Source organism: Tripterygium wilfordii, chromosome 2 (genome assembly GCF_013401445.1).
Source record: "Tripterygium wilfordii isolate XIE 37 chromosome 2, ASM1340144v1, whole genome shotgun sequence".
NCBI classification, from domain to species: Eukaryota; Viridiplantae; Streptophyta; class Magnoliopsida; order Celastrales; family Celastraceae; genus Tripterygium; species Tripterygium wilfordii.
This window is the reverse complement of record NC_052233.1, coordinates 5613143-5637375: the sequence shown is the minus strand read 5'-3', so window position 1 is coordinate 5637375 and position 24233 is coordinate 5613143. Positions and strand designations below refer to the sequence as shown.

The window sequence follows — 24233 nt, the reverse complement described above, 5'->3', positions numbered from 1 at the left end:
AAACCTAATTATATAGTCCCACACACTAATTACATTGCGCACTGACAGTGTATTTAAATTTGTGCATGCTCATGACTTGAACTAACACCAATCCCTAAATCACAGAAGAAACAAGCCCAAAACCCATAGTATACCCACAATATAGCCAGTGACAACCTTCATATTAGCACTAACAAGCCACAAGCCTAGATTACCATATTAAATCCCTAGTTATAATGTCCCATTTGTAGAATCTGATGACAAAGCACTTGTGGTAGCATGAATTCACAGACCGTACAAACTCTCAACGAAAAGGGTTAATTATACTTTTCGTCACCGAAAGATAGACGTCGTTCACTTTTAACACCGAAAGATTTTTGTTACAAAATCGTCACTCATTGATTCAAAATGAGACATTTAAGGGATTCGATCAGATTTCATACTATTTCGGTCAAATTTCTACTGATCTGGCATTAATTCAATAATTATTAATTAAAAATACTTACTTGGAAATTCCACCTAAATTTTTCTATAAAAAATATTTAATAAAAAATGACTTCTGACTTTACATCTTACATCTATCTTTCTAAAGTTCTACTTTCTCTCTCTTAACTCTCCCTTCTCTCTCCTCATTTGCAAATCTGCAACGTTACTGAAAACCCTAAAATCCCTACTACAAGACCAAAAGACGCAAACAATGGATACACCTACACATATACCGAATGAAATCTATCACACAAAATCTAATCGAAGAGACAGAAACAATCAGATTTGGCATCACTGAAACCAAGCAAGGTTAGAAATCGCAGAAAGATAGCAGTCGCCGAAGAGACGAAGCTGATTTTATCAATGAATTTTTGACTTATTTCAGGCTCATTTGTTATTGGTTATTATTCAAGGGGTATCAATCCAGAAGTTGCTGTCGCTTCGCTTCCTTGCAATCATTGACCACCATTGGACTCGCATTCATATCCTTTTTTATTATCTTCCTAGAAGTTGCGTCTTCGTCTATTATTCAAACTTGATATGATTTTTTCGGAAACTTCTCCCAATTAGTCATCACTCAATCTCAGTCTCTAAATTGATGGGCAACAAATCATTAAACCCCAAATGCCACATCAGCAGCCACGTAAGCAACTGATGAGTTGGGTGCCAAGTTGTCATCCAAATAAGCACAAACGTTGACTATTTGCCACGTCAGTGCAGACCCTGCCCGAAATTGTACCGATTCTGATCGAATCCCCTAATAGTCTCATTTTGAAACAAAGGGTGACCACTTTGTAACAAAAAATCTTTTGATGCTAAATATGAACAAAGCCTATCTTTCGGTGACTAAAAGTATAATTAACCCCAACTAAAATCATCAAGAGATAAGCCAAGTGAATGGCATGTCGATTTTCTAGGCTGATCACCAAAACCTATACCTCTACAAATCCGACTAGAGAAGAAATAGTTATATTTAATTGCAAAGGCAAATGGACCAGTCAAGGTTCATCAAAACCATATTTTTACAGCTTGCATATGTCAAGAAGATTTTTATTCGCGAACCATTGATTTTTGGTATGTGCGGTGGATTTCGAGCTTCGTCAAGAAGATTTGGGAGGTAAGGGTTCTTGAAATTTGAAATTTGAAATTATGTCTCTATTGCACCTAGTTAGAAGTGAAATTAGGTTTTGTCTCTTTTTTGAAATTGTCATGTCAGCTTGCATATGTGGCATGCCACATCAATTATGTAAATTTATGGATGTATTATTTATGGACGTATAATGTTTCCGTTTTTAGTGTATGTCAACATTTTTTTTTTGTATTTTTAGTATATATTTAACAATCAGAAAATTTTAAAAAATAAAGTCTTCAACACAATTGTTTTACACATGACGCCTCTAATCTTAGTCATCATTTTTTTTATGATGTGACTTGTCAGGTTATATTTATTAAAAAAATATTACGTGTAATATTTAATTTAGAAAGTAAAACAAAAAATACAAACACAAACTAGATATGCTCGCACTAACTAAATCTACGTCTTCCATATTCACTCGCAGTGGCGTCCCTAACCAGATCTCCTTGTCGTTTGGTGTACTATGTAGTATGCACAAAGCACATCGCGTGAGTCTTACTATGTCCCCAACCTGGGACGATTTGCAAATAAAAGCTCATTTACGACTTTCGCTGCTCTGTACGAGTGACTAAAAACATAGTGGACTGATAATATGACTCTTTTGCATAGGCATTTCTTTAATTTATTGGAAATTTCAGGGGTCGTCGGAGTCTTTGAACGATTGTGTTGAAGACAATTTATTTTATTTTCATGAGTACGTTGCATTTATTTACTAGTACCTTAATGAACATTATTATATCTTGATGAACATTATTTGCAATCCATTTTTTACTAAGTACACCCTACTCTAATTTGTTTTTAGAGGGTGTACTTAGTAAAAGACGGGGTACAAATAATGTTCATCTTATATCTTACTAGCCGTCGTTTCAAAATAAACAATAAAATAGTTGATGACACCAAACACACTTGTTTGTAGGGTTCATATCGAATTTGCTCAAGACCCTGTTTATAAAACAATTATTATTAATCAATACTCTTTCCAAAAGAACTATCACTGATCAAATTCTTTCAGTAATATGGGACTTCCTAAAAAAGATATTAAGACTTCTCTTGCATTGCCTTTGCTATTCGATCATCAACATATCAAGGTTCTTTGTCAACTATGGCTGGTGTTGGTACGTCTATTATACACATATCTTTAATTCATATGTGTATATGATATGATATGAATTTACATTTGATATCAGAGCCGTCCATCTATGCTATATTGACTCGTAAATTAAAATATATTATGACTTTATCGGTAATGGTTTACATCTTTATAAATTCCCTAAATGAAATAAATGGATGTGTTGAGTTGCTTATTGTCTTCCTCGAAATTTTTCAAAGACTATTAATTTATTTATGATCCTTGAAATAATGAAATTATGAGAAAGACAATGAATATGAGATAAACTTGTTTGTCTTATTGAAGCTTGAATCAAAAGGCATTACAATAGATGGAAATTTATAGATTCAAAACTAACAGACTCTCCTAAAAATTCTCTAACAGCTCACATAAACTCTTACTAATACTAAGCATTTTATTGACCCACTACTAGACTTGGTCTAACGCAAAATAATAGGAACAGAAAATTGACCAAGTAATATGCACTAATTTGTAACACTCCCTCTTGATTCAATACTTTCTCTTGAACAAAATGGTGATGAACTTCAATGTGTTTTGTGCGACCATGGAAAACTGGATTTAAAGCAAGCTTAATAGCACTTTCATTATCACATTGAATTTGCATAGCACAGTCGGGTTTGCAAAAGATATCTCCCATCAAACGTTTCAACCAGATACATTCTTGTGCAGCCATTGTTGCTGCTGCATATTCTACTTCAGTACTCTACAAAGCAACATTAGATTGCTTCTTGCTGCACCAAGAAACCTCCGCTGAACCAATGCCAAAACAGTAACTCGAAGTTGAATGACGATCATTTGTATCACTAGCCCAATCTACATCAACAACCCAATTTGCATCAACAAAGCCACTCAACAAGAAATCTTCACTTTTTTGGTACATAAGACCATAGTCAAGAGATCTCTTGACATAACATAGCACTCTTTTAGCGGCATCCAAATGAGGAATCCATGAACATTATATAAATTGAGAAATAACACCAACAGAGTAAGCAATTTCAGGTCTCGTGATAGTTAAATAAATCAAACTACCAACAAGCAGGGGTGGAGCTATAGAAGGAACAGGGGGCATGGCCTCCCCTGAATTTTGAAAAAACAATTGGTACATATATCTATTAGTCGATACATAGGACATAAAAGGCTTGTTGGCCTGATGGTGTGCGATCTAGGAAGTCGTTTCTCAACCCCCAGTTCGAAACTATTGTGCTGCAATCATTAAATTTTTATTTGCTTTTTTCTTATTATTATTCTGCATATTTCTCTGATTTACCTTTTTATTTATAATTGTTAATATTGGTTTTAAGGGTGGTAAAAAAATTGATAAAGGAAGCATAATTGGTTAAATTTTTATTTGCTTTTTTCTTATTATTATTCTGCATATTTCTCTGATTTACCTTTTTATTTATAATTGTTAATATTGGTTTTAAGGGTGGAAAAAAAAATTGATAAAGGAAGCATAATTGGTATTGTTCCTTATTCAATAATTAACAATCAATTTATTCATCTAAAAATTAAATCGAATCATTTTTGTTTATTTTATTTAATTTCAACTCTTCGTAGTATTTCATCTATTATGTATTATGAAACAAACCTTATTGGTCACATATTCAATTGAAATGACTATAATCTAACAAAGTTATATTTATTGTATTAAATTTTAAAAATGAAAATAAATAGTTCAAAAAAAATTTTCGGGGGTGCTGCCCCCGAACCCCCCACAAACATTCAGGCCCTTCCTCACATGCTGGCTCCGCCTTTGCCAACAAACTGTCTAAATCCTTTAGCATCCTTCAATTTTAGATGTGGTTCCGTAGAAGTAGCCATTTCTTTTGACTCCCCCATTCTGCAACACCCCAAGAGACTCTTTGCATAGCCTTTTTGAGATACAAAGTATCCTTGATATGTTTTTGTGACTTTTAGACCAAGAAAACTTTTAACCTCTTCGAAGTTCTTCATTCCAAGATGAACTGACAAGTCATTCCTTAGGCAAGAGATTTTAGGTTCATTATCTCCTGTGATTATAATGTCATCCACATACAATAGAATCAACACATGCATCTTTGAACCCAATTTCACAAATAAACTAGGATCTGAATCTGAAACTTTGAACCCAGAAAAGATGAAATATTAAACAACTTTACCATACCAAGCATGCTGTGCTTGTTTCAAGCCATATAGCGTCTTTTTTAGCTGACAAATATGATAAGGAAATTGCTTAGAGATGAACCCTTACGGCTGCTCCATGAATACTTCACAATCTAACTCCCCGTAGTGTAATATAATGAAGAAGCAGTCTGATAGAAACGAGATTAGAAGGAAGAAGTAGAGTTGGAGACACAGAGAGAGAGAAATAGAGACGAATTCATTCAAGCTTCTTACAGAGAAAGAAGCAAGCCAGAGTACATAAGACGAGAGAGACGACCAATGGTCATCTTAGTTCAAGAAAATAATATAAAAATACATCAACGGTAATAATAAAAGGAACAAAATGAAGTCGTTCCATTTAACAATAGAAATGCAACCTAAACTGTGCGTTTTGGAATGGCACATATCTCTAACACCCCCTTGCAAGCTCAACATGGTCTGTTACAATGTTGAGCTTGGACAAAAGATATTGCAGCTGAACTACTGACATAGGTTTGGTGAGCAAATCAGCCGGTTGATGGATGGTCTGAATGTGCTGCAGATGAATCAATCTTTTCTCCACCTTCTCTCTAACAAAGTGGCAATCAATTTCTATGTGTTTTGTTCTTTCATGGAAAACTGGGTTGGTGGCTATATGAATCGCAGCATTGCTGTCACAAAATAAAGGGACAGGCTTGATCATGTCATTCTTCATTTCGTGTAATAAGGCATTCATCCAAACAAGCTCACTTGTGACAGAAGCAAGAGATCGATATTCAGCTTCAGCTGAAGATTTGGAGACAGTTTGTTGTTTCTTAGACTTCCATGCCACTAATGAGTCTCCCAGAAGAATGGTGTAACCTGTAGTTGATCTTCTTGAGTTAGTACAGGTAGCCCAATCAGCATCACAATAGGCTTTTACTTAAGAAGTGTTGACAGCAGGATAGAATAGAGCTTGATTTGGAGTGCCCTTCAAGTATCTAAGGATCCTGTGTGCAGCTTTGAGATGTTGATCAGTTGGAGACTTCATGAAACGACTCAGAGTATGTACAGTGTAGCATATATCTGGTCTCGTTAAAGTCAGGTACATCAATCTTCCAACAAGTCTTCTATACACCATTGGATCATCCAGAGGAGTTCCTTGATCAATAGAGAGTTTGGTGTTTGTATCCATTGGTGAATTGATAGAGCTGCAATCCTGGAAGTTAGAATCAAACAACAAATCTGATATATATTTCTTCTGACACAGGGTCATGCCAGTGTTTGTTCTGTTTATTTCCAGTCCTAGGAAGTATTTTAAATCTCCCAAGTCCTTAACCTTAAAGCATCTTCCTATATAAGATTTTACCTCTTCTATCAAGTTGAGATTGTTACTGCCAATACACATATCATCAACATAAAGTAGTAACAGAACCTTAGAACCATTTTTAGTATAGATGAACAATGAATAATCACATTTGGATTGTAAGAATCCAAATTTAATTAAGGCTTCCTTACACTTTATGTTCCATTGTCTTGAAGCTTGTTTAAGACCATATAATGATTTGTTCAATTTACAAACCAGATTAGGATTATGGTCACTATACCCTGGAGGCATTTTCATATAGACATCCTCAATAAGATCACCATTCAAGAAGGCATTGTGCACATCAAGGTGATGCACAAACCATCCATTAGTAGAAGCTAAGGCTAGGAATATCCTCACAGTTACCATCTTGACAACTGGAGCAAATGTTTGTTGATAATCAAAGCCTAAGGTTTGACTAAAACCTTGAGCAACAAGTCTTGCTTTATATCTCTCAATAGAACCATCAGGATTATATTTAATTTTATACACCCATTTTGAAGCTATAGCTTTCCTACCCTTTGGTAAAGTGACTAAACTCCAAGTGTTGTTTTCATTTAAAGATGACAATTCATTGTTCATAGCTTCATTCCAGTGAGTGGATTTAGATGCTTCTATGTAATTCCTGGGTTCTCTATGAGAACTAATTGTACCCAGAAAATGCTCATAGGGAATGATATTGACAGTTTGTAAATTTTGATGAGATGCAGATGCAGTGACTTGAGCACTATTACATTCATAATCATTTAAATATGCAGGTGTCTTCTTTCTCCTTTTATTATTATCCTGCAATTTATTGTGATCATTCATAATGTCATGATTATCATTTTCAGTATGTCTAACAACTTCAACTTGATTATTTCTTCAGTCTATTGATCTTCAGCATTTTTCTTGAAAGGGTATTCATTTTCATGAAAAATCACATCTCTAGAAACAAAAACATCATAAGTATCTAAGTTAAGAAGTTTATATCCTTTGATATTAGTAGGATATCCTAAGAATAGGCACCTTTGAGCTTTACTATCAAACTTTGATTCCTGATGCTTTAATACCTTTGCATAACAAAGACATCCAAACACTCATAAAACTTCATATGCTGGTTCCTTATCATATAAAATACCATATGGACATTTCTTATCTAGGGTTCTAGAGGGCAATCTGTTAATCAAATATGCAGCAGTAAGAACACAATAGCTCCAATATTTTTCTGGAATTCCAGATTGTAACCTGAGAGCCCTACTTACATTCAATATGTGTTGATGCTTTCTTTCCACAACTCCATTTTGCTGTGGGGTGTATGGACAAGTCTTTTGGTGAATGATTCCTTCCTTATTAAAATAGTCAACCATGTTAAATTCTAAACCATTATCAGACCTTATGGTCTTAATCTTACTTTGGAATTGATTCTGAACATAATTATTAAAATGTTCAATATGGTTCCTTACTTCAGACTTTGCTGTCATCAAAACAACCCAAGTAATTCTTGTAAAATCATCTACTATTGTCATAAAATATTTAAATCCATCAACTAATACAATTCCATTAGGCCCCCAGATGTCAATGTGAATCAAATCAAAAGGTTTCAAACTCTTAGTTTGGCTAAGGGAGAAAGAATTTCTCATCATCTTTGCCATAATACAAATTGAAAAACTATTACAAGTATTAGCAAAATCCTTTCCTAACATTCCTGTGATCCTAGCCGAAGGATGGCCTAATCTTTTGTGCCACGGTTGATCCTTCTGAATTGAGCAGATCTTTACAAAAGCTTTCTTTTGTGGTTTTAATTCTTCATGCAAATAGTAGAGTTAATTATGCATTATTCCCATCCTACTCTTCCTCAATGTGTTTGTATCCTGCAATTGACATAATTTTTCATAAAAAATTAGAGCATAAGGCTTCTTCTTCACCAACTTGCTAGCTAATATCAAATTGAAATTGAAGTCCTTAACATGTAATACTCCTGTCAAAATTATGCCATTGCCTAATCTAACATTTCCTATGAAATCAATTTCATGTTTTCTACCATTTGGAAGAGTGACATACGAATTATGCAGTTTTCTATATGTATGGAAATAATCATGTATGCAAATGACATGATCAGAAGCTCCAGTATCAATAATCCAACTATGCTTTAAAGACATGTTACCTCCTACTACAGAAACAGCAGCAGTATGATTGTTGGAGGGATTTCCTGCCATGTTTGCTTTCAAAAGATCAATGATATGCTGGCACTGATCTCTAGTGAATTGCATGCTGCCTCCTGAGTTATTTTGGACAACAGACTCAACTTGATTGATATTCCTCTTTTCAGTGAAACTGGTATTTCCCTGCTTGCTCCTTTTGTTCTGGAATTCATAATCTGGAGGGTACCTCACCAACTTGAAACACTTATCAACATTATGATTCGTTTTCTTACAATATTTGCAAAACAATTTTTCTCTTTCATTCTGAGATCTCTTCCCAGGCTTGTAATCCTTTGTATTGTTGTACGAAGACTTGCTAAAATTGTTGGATGCTTGAACTGACAATGTCAAGGTCTCCTGCAGAGCAAGATCCTTCTGTACTGTAGATTGTTTCTTACCATCTTGATGAACTGTGGATCTATTCTCAAGTTGACTTATCTGTGCAAATGCTTTGCTAACCTCTGGCAAAGGATCCATCATCAATATTTGGTTGGTGACATGCTCGAAGCGGTCATCTAAACCCATAAGAAACTGCATCAATTTCTGTTTGTTCTGCTCTTCTAGTGTCATCTTACTGACACCACATTGACATTTTCCACACTTGCATGATGGAACCACTTTATTTTGATAAAGTTCATCCCACAATGCCTTGATTCTCGAATAATATTCCATGACAGAGGAATTCCCTTGTTTGATCGTAGAGATGGCTCGAACCAATTCAAAATCTCTTGTGGGATTTGCTGTAGAGTAACGATTCTTGAGATCCATCCAAAGATCATGAGCTGTTAGAGAAGTTGAGACACTAGCAAGAATTTCAGGAGACAAACAATTCATGATCCAAGTCTTAACAAGACTATCACATTGCTCCCAGTCCTGGTAAGCTGGATCACTCTCCTCTGGTGCCTTCAACACTCCATTAACAAATCCCATTTTGTTCTGTGCCTTGAGAGCTGTCTCAAGTTGATTCCGCCATAGATGAAAATTACCCCCTGTCAAGGTTAGTGAGATCAAAGTGGATGATGAGAAATCTGAGCTCTTCAAATGAAAAGGATTTCTGAAAGGATTTGAAGTTTGCACAATGGGTTGACGTGCATTTTGAAAATTCCCAAGAATGGAAGAAGAAGTTGGGTTTGGATTACCCAAAACCCCATTAGTATTTTGAGCCATCATTTGCTTCGATACCATGTAATATAATGAAGAAGCAGTCTGATAGAAACGAGATTAGAAGGAAGAAGTAGAGTTGGAGACAGAGAGAGAGAGAAATAGAGATGAATTCATTCAAGCTTCTTACAGAGAAAGAAGCAAGCCAGAGTACATAAGACGAGAGAGACGACCAACGGTCATCTTAGTTCAAGAAAATAATATAAAAATACATCAACTGTAATAATAAAAGGAACAAAACGAAGTCGTTCCATTTAACAATAGAAATGCAACCTAAACTGTGCGTCTTGGAACGGCACATATCTCTAACACGTAGAGAAATGCATTTTTCACATTAAGTTGCCACAACTTCCATTCTTTAAACGCAGCAAGAGAAATGATTGATCTCACTGTCATCATTGTTGCTACTGGACTGAAGGTTTCTTCGTAATCCAGTCCATAACTCTGAGAGAAACCACGAGCAACCAAGCGAGCTTTGTATCTGTTAATTGTCCCATCAATATTTTTTTTTCCGTCGATAAACTCATTTGCTAGTGGTTGGCTCACAATTTGTTGGTTTTGGCAGAAGCTCCCATGCCTCAGTTTTGCGTAAGGCTTCAATTTCCTCTTGCATTGCTGTTTCTCAATCTGGATAGCCCTTAGCTTCTTCATAACATGTTGATTCTTCATTTAATGCTCCAGTAAAGAAGCATGTTGTCACAATACATTGATTAAGCTTCACTTCATAGTCTTTGAAATACTTAGGTTGTCTCTTCTCCCTTGCTAATTTTCTTACTATTTGTTCACCACTTTCTGAGTTTGAAGAATCTCCCATTGGGGCTGAGAAATCACCTTCATCATTGTCAAATGCCTGCATGGTGTCTTTAGGAAATAGCTCCTCCAAACTGTCTTGATCATCATCTAGAAAAGTGCTGAATTTTTGAGTAGAATGCAACGAAGACACTTCATCGAACACCACATGTCGAGATGTAGTGAATTTCTTCGTTTCAATATCCATACACCTCCAACCTTTTCTACATGAATCATAGCCAACAAATACACATTTTTTTGCTTGAGTCAAATTTGGTTCAATTAGTTTTTGGAACATGAACATAACAAATAGAACCAAACACTTGAAAATAATTTACATTTGGCTTTTCATCATACAAAAACTCAAAAGGAGATTTCTCTTTACCTGGCCATGGAGGTAACCTGTTGATCACATGGCATGCACATTGGAAAGCTTCCACCCAAAGCCTTCGAGGAAGATTCGTATCATGTAGCCACGAAAGAGTTGTTGAAGTAAGATGTGCTAATTTTCTCTCCGCAAACCCATTTTGTTCAGGGGTATCAACGCAAGTCATTTGTTGTAGGATGCCATTTTTGTCACAATACTGAAAGAAAACATCTGACATATATTCACCACTATTGTCGTTCCTCAAACATTTTTACTTTTAGCCCAAACTCCTTCTCCACTACATTCTTAAATTCAACAAACTTAGATAATGCTTCACTCTTTTCTTTCAAAAAATACAGCCAAGTGTACCTGGAGTAATCATCCACTACAACTTGGTATTCTTGTTAGTCCCATCAAATCTGAATGAATCAATTCGAGTGGGGTCGACCTCTAATTTGATGAATTTTGGAAAGGTAGACGATGTGATTTGCCAAACTGACAACCTTGACATATCACCTTTTCATGTACGTCTTGCATAGTAGGAATGCCCTCCAACAACTTCTTAGAGGAGAGTTGCTGCAATAGTCGATAGCCTACATGGCCAAGTCGAGCATGCCAAATTGCAGCACTATCTGTTTGACCCGTCCTCTTTACATATGCTTCCCCTGTTGACATAACAAACAAGGATCCCTTCTTTTCACTAGCAAAAACAACATCAGCTGCTATTTCACTCACATTATCAAGCACTTTCACATAATTTGGACCAAATAAATGTTAATCGAGGCCTTCGATAAACCTGCAAGGAACACACTAGGTCAACCATGAAACTTGACATCCGTGTGGTGTCGGTCGGGAAAATTTCGACGGTCAAGTTAGTTGATGATTGCCGTGAGTGAAATGGAGAGTTTAGAGAGTGTGGGAGAGCATAATACCTCTAAAAGTTGGATTCATTTTATGACAGTGACAACAATGTATTTATAGGGATTCAAATCACGTGATGGGCACATGAGCTCTGAGTTGACAAGAACTGAGCCCTGATCAGACTGTGGGTCTATGAAGGTGCTTCCTAGCAATAAGGGCCTTGGGCCTTTGTTGAGTAAGTTAGTGGCCTAGGGCGTGGATCAGTTGGGCTCGACTGAGGCTCTCGTGGGTCTTATTGAAGTAGATAGCCTAGGTCGTGTGCCTGCTGGGCTCGACTGAGACTCTCGTGGGCATTGTTGAGTAGATAGTGTTAAGCTCGGTTAAGGCTCTCGTGAACCTTGTTAAAGTTGAAGCCTAGACCATCAACTTGTGGGCTCAACTTTAAGGCTCTCGTTGGCCTAATTCAGTAGATAGCACATGGCGTGGGCCTGTCGAGCTCGACCCTGGCTCTCGTAGACTTTATGCTAGGACGATTTTTGGCCCATAGAATGACAAGATTAGTTAAATCCCGATAACTATAACACGTTAAAACTTTTCTTACAACTATTTCAACCTCTTCAAGATTATCATACCCCATAATCACCTCTATCAGACTATGAATCTCCTCTATATTTAGTACTCTACGCAACAACCACTGCCAAAAGCTTGAAATCGCAAACCAGTCTCTTTTGTTTATTGTTTTCATCCTTCTTCGGGTAATGGCATTGGACTCGTTCAGTTTTTCGAATTCTTCTTCCTAGTTGTGTTTTGGCCCAGCACAATTATTCTCCAATTTTTATGCCTCAACGGTCAACAAGCTCAAAAGCCTTGTACGTCTACCATAAGAAATGCAGTTGCGAAAGAGCATCGCATGGAGGTTTCTTCGTCTCCATTTGAATGACTGTTTGTTAATGCGCATTCACTTTCTCCTCTAAAGCTCTCTTGGCTCCCTTGGGTCACATGCATCCTCACGTAGAGTTTCATGACCATGACTTACAAGTATTCTTTGTAGAACTATGATTCTCTTTTCTCAAAAAAAAAAAAAAAACTATGATTCTCGATCCTGCGCAGGCTTGGTGATAAAGTCACTACACTATGTCTTAGACAATAACAATCTCAATCCCTCCACATTCAACAACGCAGAGACAAAGTTGCTCCACTACACTGAATATCAAAGTTCAAATCACCAAAAAAAAAAATGTCCATGGGCTTGTCCGATTTATGAGTTTAGTCAATTACTTGCTAAATTACAGAAGGACGCGAGGCGTGTGGCGGCTATTGGATGACACTTCAAACTTCACTAGAGAGAAGTCAGCTGGTCCAAATGCTGATTCTTTGCGGGGTTTTGATGCCATTAGACACCATTAAATCTCAGCTGGAGGCTCTTTGCCCTAGAGTTGTTTCCTGTGCAGATATTCTAGCTGTTTCTGGCCGGGACTCCGTCGTTACTGTAAGCATATATATTTTTAGCACAAAGAAAAGAAAATAGAATGAAGTAAAAGACGCATACAAAGAAAAGTATGAAGCTATGCATCTAAAACTTCACCTTTAATACACACTATTACGAGATAATACTTCAGAAATCAACACTATATTCATTTGTAGCTACTGCAATTGACAAGTACAAGATTCCATTTTTTAGAAGAAAGATGATTCTCGGATCCAAACTTTTGGGATAAAAGCTCCGATGATAATGAGATGATCCTCAGGCAGCTAATCGACGCTTTTTTGGCTATTAAGACACATTTTTAAAGCATTAGCAGCCCTTTTCCCCTTTGTAGCCCCAATTCTTAAGTAAAAGTACCTTACGGGCATTTATTCATTTCCCTTGAAACCGTATTTAAGTTGATTTGTTTTCTGTGACCAAAGTTAATGACATGTATTGACATTACAGAAACTCATTCACTGCAAACAATCATTTTTTTGTGGCAACCATTCAGTGTGATGAATTTCGGTTATCATAGGGCAACCTATAGTATTGATGTGCCAAATATATACATATATTTGCACATCCTTTACACATGAGTTCATCCCATTTTGAGTTGATTAAGAGTTTATATTGCCTAAGAAAAGTATATTTGCATATTGTAGGTGCCAAGGCAAGAAAGGGAGGAAAAGAGTGCAAAATGAAGATTTGGAGTCCAGAACTGATTTCCAATCGATCGGACCTGCCAAAATATCCAAAAAATCTTGGAGGCAGATTGTATTTCCGATTGATCGGAAATATTCCCGATCGATCGGAGGTACTATTCACTTGTTTTTAAACCAAAACGACCCCAACTTGTTTTGAAAACGACATAAGAGTTTGGGGAAGTATAAAATGGCATAAAATAGGGTTTTGGGGGAGTTCTTGGGGGCTGGATTTCATTCTACCACCATTGGAGAGCTTGGAGGCCATCATCATTGGGGCTTGGAGAAGAAGAGGGTCTACAAGGGGGTTTTCTCTCTCCTTTTCTATCCTAGTTTCTATGGTTGATTTCCTTTGTTTAATGATGTATTTTGCTTCCACGAGTGGCTAGATTTCTTACTAGGGACTTAATGTAACCAAACCTTGAAGATTCAATAAACTTGGTTTCCTTATTTCTTAATTTCTCTCTCTCTTGATTGTCTATGGGTGTGATTAATGCTTTTGAATGTTTGACCATCATTCAATTGATTTGTTGCCTAGATTGAGACCAGAAGAAGATATCTAAGGTTTGCCTCAAGCCATAGATGACATAGGGTGCATGAACCATAGGAATATAGGTTTGTGACTTATGGAATCGCTAAATGATTTCCATAGTTCTTAATGGGTTTTTAATATATTAATCCGATTGTTAGGAATAACAAGGATTTATGTTGAAAATACGTTTGATGTATCTAGGAATAGAACATTGAATAGGTTGGGAAATCGATTGTCATTATAGAGAGAGGAATTAGGGATTAAAGGACCAAGGGAATTGAATTGGATAGGTGAGGTAGCGTTAAGTACCCTAGTGCTTTCCGTCATTGGTTTCATACTTGTGTTTGATTTGTCTTTGTTCTTTTGCTTTAGTTTAGTTTAAAAACAAAATCAATCTCGAAACGTTTTCCCAATTTGCATAGTTGTTACTAGTTTGACATTGATTTCTATTGCCAACACATCCTTAGTGGAAACGATAATTTACTCATCTCTATATTACTTGTGCGATTTGTGCGCTTGCAATTAAATCCATATCAAGTGTTTGGTGCCGTTGCCGGGGATTGAGGCAATTGTTTTTTGTGTGAAATTAGGTTTTCAATTGTGTTAATTGGTTTTATTTTTCTGCAGAAATTCTTTCTCTTATATGAGCTTGGGAAGACGTTCTATTAATCCGGGATTAATTGCTATTGATTTGGAGATTGAAAGAACTCTTCACAATCTTAGACGGGAGCTTATTAATAATCAAATGGAAGGCATGGAAGATAATCAAGGAAAGGAGAATGTTGGTGATCTTGGTGGAACTTTAAATGTAATGATGGTAATGGTAATGGTGGAGGTGCTAATGGAAGAAATGGTGGTGAAGCGGTTGAAAAACCTCCTAGGCAATTTGATCTTCGCTCTCTTGAGGATTGTGCTAAGCCTACTTGGGACACAAATCCTTCAAGCATCCGCTATCCTCCTATCAATGCTACTAATTTTGAGATCAAGCCGGCTATCATCAACATTATCTCTAATTCGGTGGTTTTCTATGGTCTTCCTAATGAAGAGCCCAACGTCCATCTTCGTTCTTTCTTGCATGTGTGCACTACTTTTGGGATTAACGGAGATTCTAAGGATGCTATCTTGTTGAGGTTATTCCTATTTTCTTTGAGGGACAAGGCTAAAGGATGGTTGATGTCCTTGCCTCTCAATTCTATCACTACTTGGGATGAGATGGCGGAGCAATTCTTGACGAAATTCTTTCCTCCGGGCAAGGCGGTGCAAATTAGGACGGATATCATGTCCTTTGCCCAAAAGGATTTTGAATCATTTTATGAGGCTTGAGAGCGCTTTAAAGGAATTATTCGAAGTTCCCCAAATCATGGTCTTCCGGAATGGGTGGTGTACCAAACTTTCTATAATGGGTTGTGCATGCATACTAAGGAGACTATTGATGCGACTGCGGGAGGTTCTTTTATGACCAAAAATCAAGAGGAGGCTCGGGAATTACTTGATAAAGTGGCCAAGACCACTAACTCTTGGTCCTCGGTGAGGGGGAATCCAAAGCAATGGGGAAGTTGTAGAGATGATGAAGTTATGTCTACCTTGGCTATTATGGCAAAGAAGATTGAGGCATTGACGTTAAATCAAGCTCAAGGGGTACATGCTATGCAAAACACACATTCTCATATGTCTTGTGCTTATTGTTGTAGACATCATCCTACGGGGGAGTGCCTTATTGCTTCTTCCTCTAACTCTAGTGAGCAAGTGAATGTCATTGATGGAGGCAACTTCAATCAACCCCGCAATGATCCTTATTCCAACTTCTACAATCCGGGAGTTAGGAATCACCCCAACTTCTCTTGGAGCAATACTCAAAATATGCAAAATCCTCAACATCTAGTGCAGCCCCAAGAGAAGAAGAGGGATATTGATGAGATGTTTTCAAAGCTAGCCGGAGGCCTAGATACACTTACAACTCATACCTCCCAATTTATGACAAGGATGGAGCAATACATGAGCAAAACCGATGCTACTCTACAAGCTCAAGCAAATTTGATGCAAAATTATGGAGCTTCCATTCAGAATCTTGAGGTACAAATAGGGCAAATAGCTAACACTTTGTCATATAGAGAAAGAGGTACATTGCCAAGCCAATCGGAGGTGAATCCAAAAGGGAAGGAGAAAGAGCAATGCATGACAATCACTCTCCGGACTGGTAAGATGGTTAAAAATGCTTCTGATCTAGATGCTGAAAATGCGAAAATTTTGCAGGAGGAGGAGAAGTGCAGGAAAACAAGGGAGAACGAAGCTGAAAAATGTCCAGAGACAATTTTCGATCGATCGGAGGGGGTTCCCAATCGATCGGGCCTCTTTGATGAAACTTCACCCGAGGCTAATTCTGATCGATCGGAGCCCCAACCGATTGATCGGCCTGTTCCAACTCCTGTGAAAGTGAAAGATGTGCAACCACGATATACAATTGAGCCCGATTGGCCTGATAGTTCTCTCCCTGCACCTCCAGTCAAGGCTTATGTGCCTCCAATTCCATTTCCTCAAAGGTTAAAGAGCAATAAGAAGAATGATGATCAATTTTCTAAATTTTTGGAGGTATTCAAGAAGCTTCAAATGAACATCCCCTTTGCCGAAGCTTTAAAGCAAATTCTTTGCTATGCCAAGTTTATGAAGGAGATCTTATCCAAGAAGCGGAGATTGAAGGAACATGAAAAGATACAATTAACCGAAGAGTGTAGTGCCATTGTGCAAAGGAAGCTCCCAATTAAGCAAAATGATCCGGGAAGTTTCACAATCCCGTGCACTATAGGTAACACCTTGATTGAGAGATCTTTGTGTGATCTTGGTGCTAGCATAAATTTGATGCCATTGTTGGTTGCTAAGCAAATTGGAGTGAAAAGAGATTAGTCCAACCACGGTGTCCTTGCAAATGACGGATAGATCTATAAAGTACCCTCTTGGCATAGTGGAGGATGTGTTAGTAAAGGTGGGTGAACTCATGTTCCCGGTTGATTTTCTTATTTTGGATATGGAGGCCAACCCTACTACTCCCATAATCTTGGGAAGGTCATTCTTGAGCATCGGAAGAGCTTTGATAGATGTTGAAAAAGGGAAGCTTACTTTGAGAGGGCGGGAGGTGATCAAATCACTTTTAAAGTATTTGGCAATAGAAGGCAAGAGGAGGTTTCTCAACAATGCCTCCCAGTGGAGCATATTGACATGGTCATCCCCGACACTCTTGAGAAATAAGCTCCATATATTCCGGTGGAAGTTCTTCTAGACAAATTTCCAAGGTTGAGCATGAAGATCCCAAGTTGAAAAGTCTCAAAAGTCTCAAGTTGAAGATCCCAAGGAGAAGAAAAAGAAGAGGAAGAAAAAGAAGAAGAGGAAGACCAAGAAAATGAAGAAAAATGCCTATCCTAAGGAAATGGTGGCGATGAAAGCTTATGCTCTTTGCATGGCACCTAAGCAATCAAATGTCAATCCTAAGAAGCCATCAAGGGGAGTATACACCACAACCCTCAAGGATCCCGGTTGAATTCACAAAGGGGAGTCGGGCTGATGACTTTAAACCAAGCGCTTTTGGGAGGCAACCCAGGTTTTATTGTTCTATCTCTATATTTTTATTTATATTTTCACCTATTCCATGCATTGAGGACATTGCATATTTTAAGTGTGGGGGTGGGAATTTAGGTTTCTAGTTTTTATAAAAAAGAGTAAAATTTTTGACTTCAAATGTCTTATGCCATGTCACTCTTGAGTGTATTTGGATGAATTTTGTGATCTTTGAAGCATTGATGGATCTTGCTATGGACATTCTTTCCAATTGAGTTTTCCTATCTTGACAATTGTTTTATCCATTGTGCTTTTGTGAATACGGAACACTTGATTGTGGGGTATGAAATATGACTTGACTTTGGAATTTGTGGTTGTTTGAGATCAATTTGATTCTAAGTAGCATTACTTGAGCAATGAAAAAGAAAAAAAATATAGAAAATAAAAGAATAGAAAAGAGAAAAAAAAATTGTGTTTATAAATAAATGGTTTCTTTCATAAGTTTTCTGCTGAGTATCCGGGCCTCTTGCCTAGCAAGCAATGAGTTTCGCGTAAAAAGGTAGGAAATGAATGTTAGAGTACCTTGGTGATTAGTTTAACCTCGTAGCCTTTTTGACTCGGGTAATTAGATCCGTTAGGGTGTCCTCTAAGCCAACTGGATTGGGAGTCATTGGTCGAAAGCTCGTTACATGAGTCATTTAGAAAGCTTAAGGAGGTTGAACATTGCACAAGTCACCTTTGAGAAGAAAAAGAAAGAAAAAAAATGTGAATAATAATGAAGTTTGAATAAATGCTCATTGTATTTGCTTTTTGATTTTTATTGTTCTTGGAAGATTTCATGGCCATTGTTTATGTCACTTTGAAGCCAAATATCAAGTGAAATCCATTATGTGCATCATTTCTTGAATTTATAAACAAAGTGGATGAGATAAGATTCTTGAATGAATGCTTTTATTGGTTTGAATGCCCTAATGTTTGGTTTTTTAGTGTGGATAGGGTTGCAATTGTGAGTTCATTTTATACTCTTGTTGATGGCATGAATTTTGGCATTGAAGTTGTTTAATGTTTGTGGGTATCATTCTGGTAAACCCTCAGGAGACACAACTCCTCCTACTAGGGGCACCTAAGGGTTTAAAAGCTTGTGGCACATGCTAAGTGTCATCGTGAGCCCTACGAAAGTGGCGTAGATTAGTTGCTTATTTAGAGTAGGTCTTAGTTGTTTTATTTTTCATTTGAGCTTAACGGAAAATACTCTTTCCCTCCTTTCTTCATTCTCAATTTGCTCGAGGACGAGCAAAGGTTAAGTGTGGGGGTGTTTGATGTGCCAAATATATACATACATTTGCACATCCTTTACACATGAGTTCATCCCATTTTGAGTTGATTAAGAGTTGATATTGCCTAAGAAAAGTATATTTGCATATTGTAGGTGCCAAGGCAAGAAAGGGAGCAAAAGAGTGCAAAATGAAGATTTGGAGTCCAGAACTGATTTCTGATCGATCGGAGTCATTCCAGATCGATCGGACCTGCCAAAATACCCAAAAAATCGTGGAGGCAGATTGTATTTCCGATTGATGGGAAATATTCCTGATCGATCGGAGGTACTATTCACAGCACGCGCATTTTCGAGAAAAAGTTTCGAATTCACTTGTTTTTAAGCCAAAACGACCCCAACTTGTTTTGAAAACGACATAAGAGTTTGGGGAAGTATAAAATGACATAAAATAGGGTTTTGGGAGAGTTCTTGGGGGTTGGATTTCATTCTACCACCATTGGAGAGCTTGGAGGCCATCATTGGAGCTTGAAGAAGAAGATGGTCTACAAGGAGGTTTTCTCTCTCCTTTTCTATCCTAGTTTCTATGGTTGATTTCCTTTGTTTAATGATGTATTTTTCTTCCATGAGTGGCTAGATTTCTTACTAGGGACTTAATGTAACCAAACCTTGAAGATTCAATAAACTTGGTTTCCTTATTTCTTGATTTCTCTCTCTCTTGATTGTCTATGGGTGTGATTAATGCTTTTGAATGTTTGGCCATCATTCAATTGATTTGTTGCCTAGATTGAGACCGGAAGGAGATATCTAGGGTTTGCCTCAAGCCATAGATGACATAGGGTGTATGAACCATAGGAATATAGGTTTGTGACTTATGCAATCGCTAAATGATTTCCATAGTTCTTAATGGGTTTTTGATATATTAATCCGATTGTTAGGAATAACAAAGATTTATGTTGAAAATACGTTTGATGTATCTAGGAATAGAACATTGAATAGGTTGGGAAATCGATTGTCATTATAGAGAGATGAATTAGGGATTAAAGGACCAAGGGAATTGAATTGGATAGGTGAGGTGGCGTTAAGTACCCTAGTGCTTTCCGTCCTTGGTTTCATACTTGTGTTTGATTTGTCTTTGTTCTTTTGATTTAGTTTAGTTTAAAAACAAAATCAATCTCGAATCCGTTTCCCCAATTTGCATAGTTGTTACTAGTTTTACATTGATTTCTATTGCCAACACATCCTTAGTGGAAACAATAATTTACTCATCTCTATATTACTTGTGCGATTTGTGCGCGTGCAATTAAATCCATATCTAGTATCCTAACGGCAAAATATTTAAAATAACAAATATTAAAATGGTTTTGACTCGCTTATGAAATTTTTTTTGTATGCAGTGGATTTGTTTTCAAGTTATCGATCATTTCTACAGTTAGGTGAACCTTCATGGACAGTGCCGTGAGGCAGAAGACACTTGAAAACAGCTAGTTTTAGTGCTGCCAATACTGATATACCATCGCCAATTATGGAGCCTAGTGAACTTGTGGCCGCCTTCTTATCAGGTAACATCAGATAAGTATCTATTAAATTAAGGGTCTTTTGGTGGACCGTAAGAAGTTTCTGCCAAGTCAACCTTCTGTCTCGGACTATGTTTTCCTTGTGTAAGTTGTAACTCTCTCAATTTTCTAATTCAGGGTCTCATGCAATTAGTCAAGCTAGGTGTTTGCTTTTTCCGAAATTGTATGTACAATGAGAGCAAGATTGACTCTACCTTCGGACATCACTAAAGGCAAACTGTCCAAGCTCAGGAAGTGATGACAAACTGTAGGAAAAGGATTTGCTCGAATCATTCCAGCAATTTCACCAGATCTACACCATTGAATGTATTGGGTGTAGTGTTGTCAAATCAATGCATTGTTGCATTGGATGGTGTAGATTTGGTGAAATTACTGGAATAATTCCAGCCCCCCTATCCCCAAACTGTCTCCCCTAGACACAAGTACTTCCTTTGAAAATGTTAAATAAGAAAGGTGGTTTGCTCCATTCAGATCAACGGCTCTGTAATGGAGGCTCCACAGACTCAGATAACCACATATAGAAACAATTCTCTTGCTTTCTACATAGACTTCGCCAATGCCATGGTGAAGATGGGAAAATTTAGTCTGCTAGCCAATGGCCAGATTCGCACCAATTTTTGGAAAGTAAATTCAAAAAAAGTCTCTCCTGGAAGGTTTCTGCAGTAAGAAGAAAGGATATCTTTTCTAAGAAGCAAAAATAAAAATGAAGAGGATTGTGCTATGAGTTCTTCATTTCCATAGATACCAAAGTCATGATAGTACATATCTTTCTCATTTCAGCACATGAAATGATCCTACTTTACCAAGAAACTGAAGATAGTAATGTTGGAAAAACACTTCTTTGTGTCTAATAAGAATCAAATTTCTACTTGAAGTAGTTATAATTCGTAACAGAGTTTCTAGGTCCTAGTCTTCCGATAAGTTCAATTTACATATTTTATTGAAGAAAACAAAGATCAACAACCAAGCCGGTTCAGTTCAAACAATTCCACTAAATTATAAGCAAGAGAAAAGGCGCAAGCAAATATATATGTAGTAATTATGAGAATGAGGCAGTAGTAGATGATTCTATTATCTAATAAAAGCAAAGGAAGCTACAATTTTCAGGAACTGCATGGAAGTGTTATCCAAGAAAGGCTTACTTCATTCTTGGTGTATGTTGCGAGTTGCCGCATTGATGCTTCTACAATCAAATTCCATTGTCTTCATCCAGTTCTCAAAGTCTCCTATTTCCTGTCAAACAGAACTAGCCAACAAATATAGCATCATAATAGAAAAAGGAAAAAAAAAAAAGGAGAAAATTAATAAAATACCAGAGACGATATTTCTGAACGGTTCAAGAAGAAATTGAACCTTAAAAGCAGTGTTGATGGTGTTAGAGGCAGCGAGCCAATGATCAGTATGCTTAATGAACTGCATAATCGTGGCCGCTAATGCACGAATCTCTAGCTCGATTCGCTTCTCGTTGATGAACAGCTCTTACACTACTCTGTTCACTGCTTCCACCAGTAGATCCGCCACACGACCTGCGTCCTTGATCGCCTCCTTTTTGGCTCTCTCTGTTCGCTTATTTTTCAATAAAATCAAACAAAACGTAAAAAGAAACGGAGTCGGGTAAGAATAGTGGCAGCGACAGCAAGTACATTTCGGTCGTCCTGCAAGATCTCCTCCTCCTCAGTATGGCTTAAAGCAGATTAGCTCCACTTTAGGCTTTCTGGATCCAAATTCCAACCGACTAGATGTGATATTAACCCAGGCCTATGATCTCCGCCCAATTCTTTGGCATGGCCAGATTTATTTGGGCCAAAAATATATATTTGGTCCCTTAATTATATATTTGATTTCATTTTTGTCCTCAAATATTTTTTGTTCTTAAAATCATCCCTCAACTATCCAAAGGTACCCCATTCGTCCCTCAAACGATTCTAAAATCAGAAAATCATACGTGTCATCCCAATTGACATAATTTTTACACATGTCATTCCACTTGGCTTAAATTTTACACATGTCATCTCATAAAATCCCCAAAATTCCTAACTCTTCAAAATCCCCAAACTATTTTATTGTATAGTTTAAGCACTAAAAGTGCTAGACATTAATTGGTTTTGGATAATATCGATCACGTTTGTCAACTAGGATTACTCCGATATGTCAAATAGATGTCATGTTGGATTTTTCTGGCTACTCTTTCACTTGAAGGACGAAATATATACCTTTCAATAGTTGAAGGACGAAGTTAAGAGCAAAAAAAGTTTAAGGATGAAAGTGAAACTAAGGGTATAGTTGAGGGACAAAATGTTATATTTTGCCATTTATTTGGGCACATCCGAGAAAAGTTTACGACCTTAATATACTCCTAATTGTTAAGCCTGTCAATTTCCTCTTAGCCCTTTCCAAAATTGTCACAACGCATGGGCGTCCCGGATGTGTCATTACAATCCACCTGAATATATTTGAAGTTGCCATCAATTGAAATTTATAGACGCACTTAGACATCTCAGAGTAAGGCATGGTCTATACTATTCCAAAGGTCTATGTGGATCCAGGGTCTATGATGTGTGGGGAATGTATTAGGCACTCAACAAGATTTGCTCTAATAGAAAAATTAATTACCATCCGACAATCAAAGAGTTTCATGTTATGTCATTTGTTAGAGAAATCATACATATACACAAGAGATACACTTTTCGACTTTCGAGTGGCGGCGTGGAGCCTTTCTACTATGGAAATATTATGCTGACGATGAGAAAACTAATCAGGCAAGATGCATGATGATAAGATGATGCAGGGGACATAGGCAAAAGAATACCGTGTGAAACATTGCTTACTTTGCATGATCGGATAGGGGACAGAACAGATATAAGTCTCGTGAAGCATTGCCTATTCCAAATGAATGATTGCAGGGGACATAGACAAAGATCTATCGCGTGAGCCACTGTCTATTCCAAAAGAATAACTGGATAGGGGGCGCAGACAAAGGTATGTCGCACGAGCCATTTCCTACTCTAAGAGAATATCATGGAAGCATGACCATTACCTGCATACAAAAATCCCAATGACTGTGTGGGAGTTTTTTCGGGTGATGAGCATGGAAGAACCTTGTTGAGGGTATGAAATTATCTTTAAAAGAAATTTTTGCAAAGTATGATCAAAATATGACCCCAAAACAGTTATGTAAGCGAGCATTTCGAAAGACATTGTGTGGATCTAACAAACGATGACAATACTGCTCAAAATGAATGATTTTTAAGGTTTCTTCCTATTTCCACTATCATGGTGACATCCAGTAGTCATCGAAATATTTTTCTCGTTTTGCTTGAAAGACTACATCGCATCAGTTTGAGGAATATACCCAAGTATGGGTCTAGCTATGGTGACCTTGAAGTCTCGTTCCTAGTCTCCTTCTTTTCTTCAAGCTCTTTTTCTGGTTCTTTGGATTCTCTGCTTGTGCACATTCTTTTCCTCTTTCTGATATGATCTCTCCCCTCCCTTTTCTAGTGCCTAAAATTTTGCTCCCTTTCTTACCCTAGATCCTTTGCTTTTATCCTTTTCAATCTCTCCTTTCACCTTCTCTTTT

General features: G+C 37.2%; 1 protein-coding gene and 1 long non-coding RNA gene across 2 annotated transcripts; both read right to left on the bottom strand.

Annotated features, from left to right (window-relative positions):
• Positions 1 to 3432: 3432 nt before the first annotated feature.
• Positions 3433 to 3798, bottom strand: LOC120010330 (secreted RxLR effector protein 161-like). The gene is made up of 2 exons (XM_038861108.1): positions 3712 to 3798; positions 3433 to 3630 (listed from the first exon to the last, which is right to left on the bottom strand). Exons 1-2 carry the CDS (start codon positions 3796 to 3798, stop codon positions 3433 to 3435), a joined length of 285 nt encoding a protein of 94 aa, XP_038717036.1.
• An 8831-nt stretch (positions 3799 to 12629) lies between these two features.
• LOC119982136 lies at positions 12630 to 22417 on the bottom strand. The gene is made up of 3 exons (XR_005464281.1): positions 22010 to 22417; positions 21799 to 21889; positions 12630 to 13043 (listed from the first exon to the last, which is right to left on the bottom strand). It is a non-coding gene; the product is annotated as an uncharacterized LOC119982136 (long non-coding RNA).
• Between the last annotated feature and the right edge of the window lie 1816 nt (positions 22418 to 24233).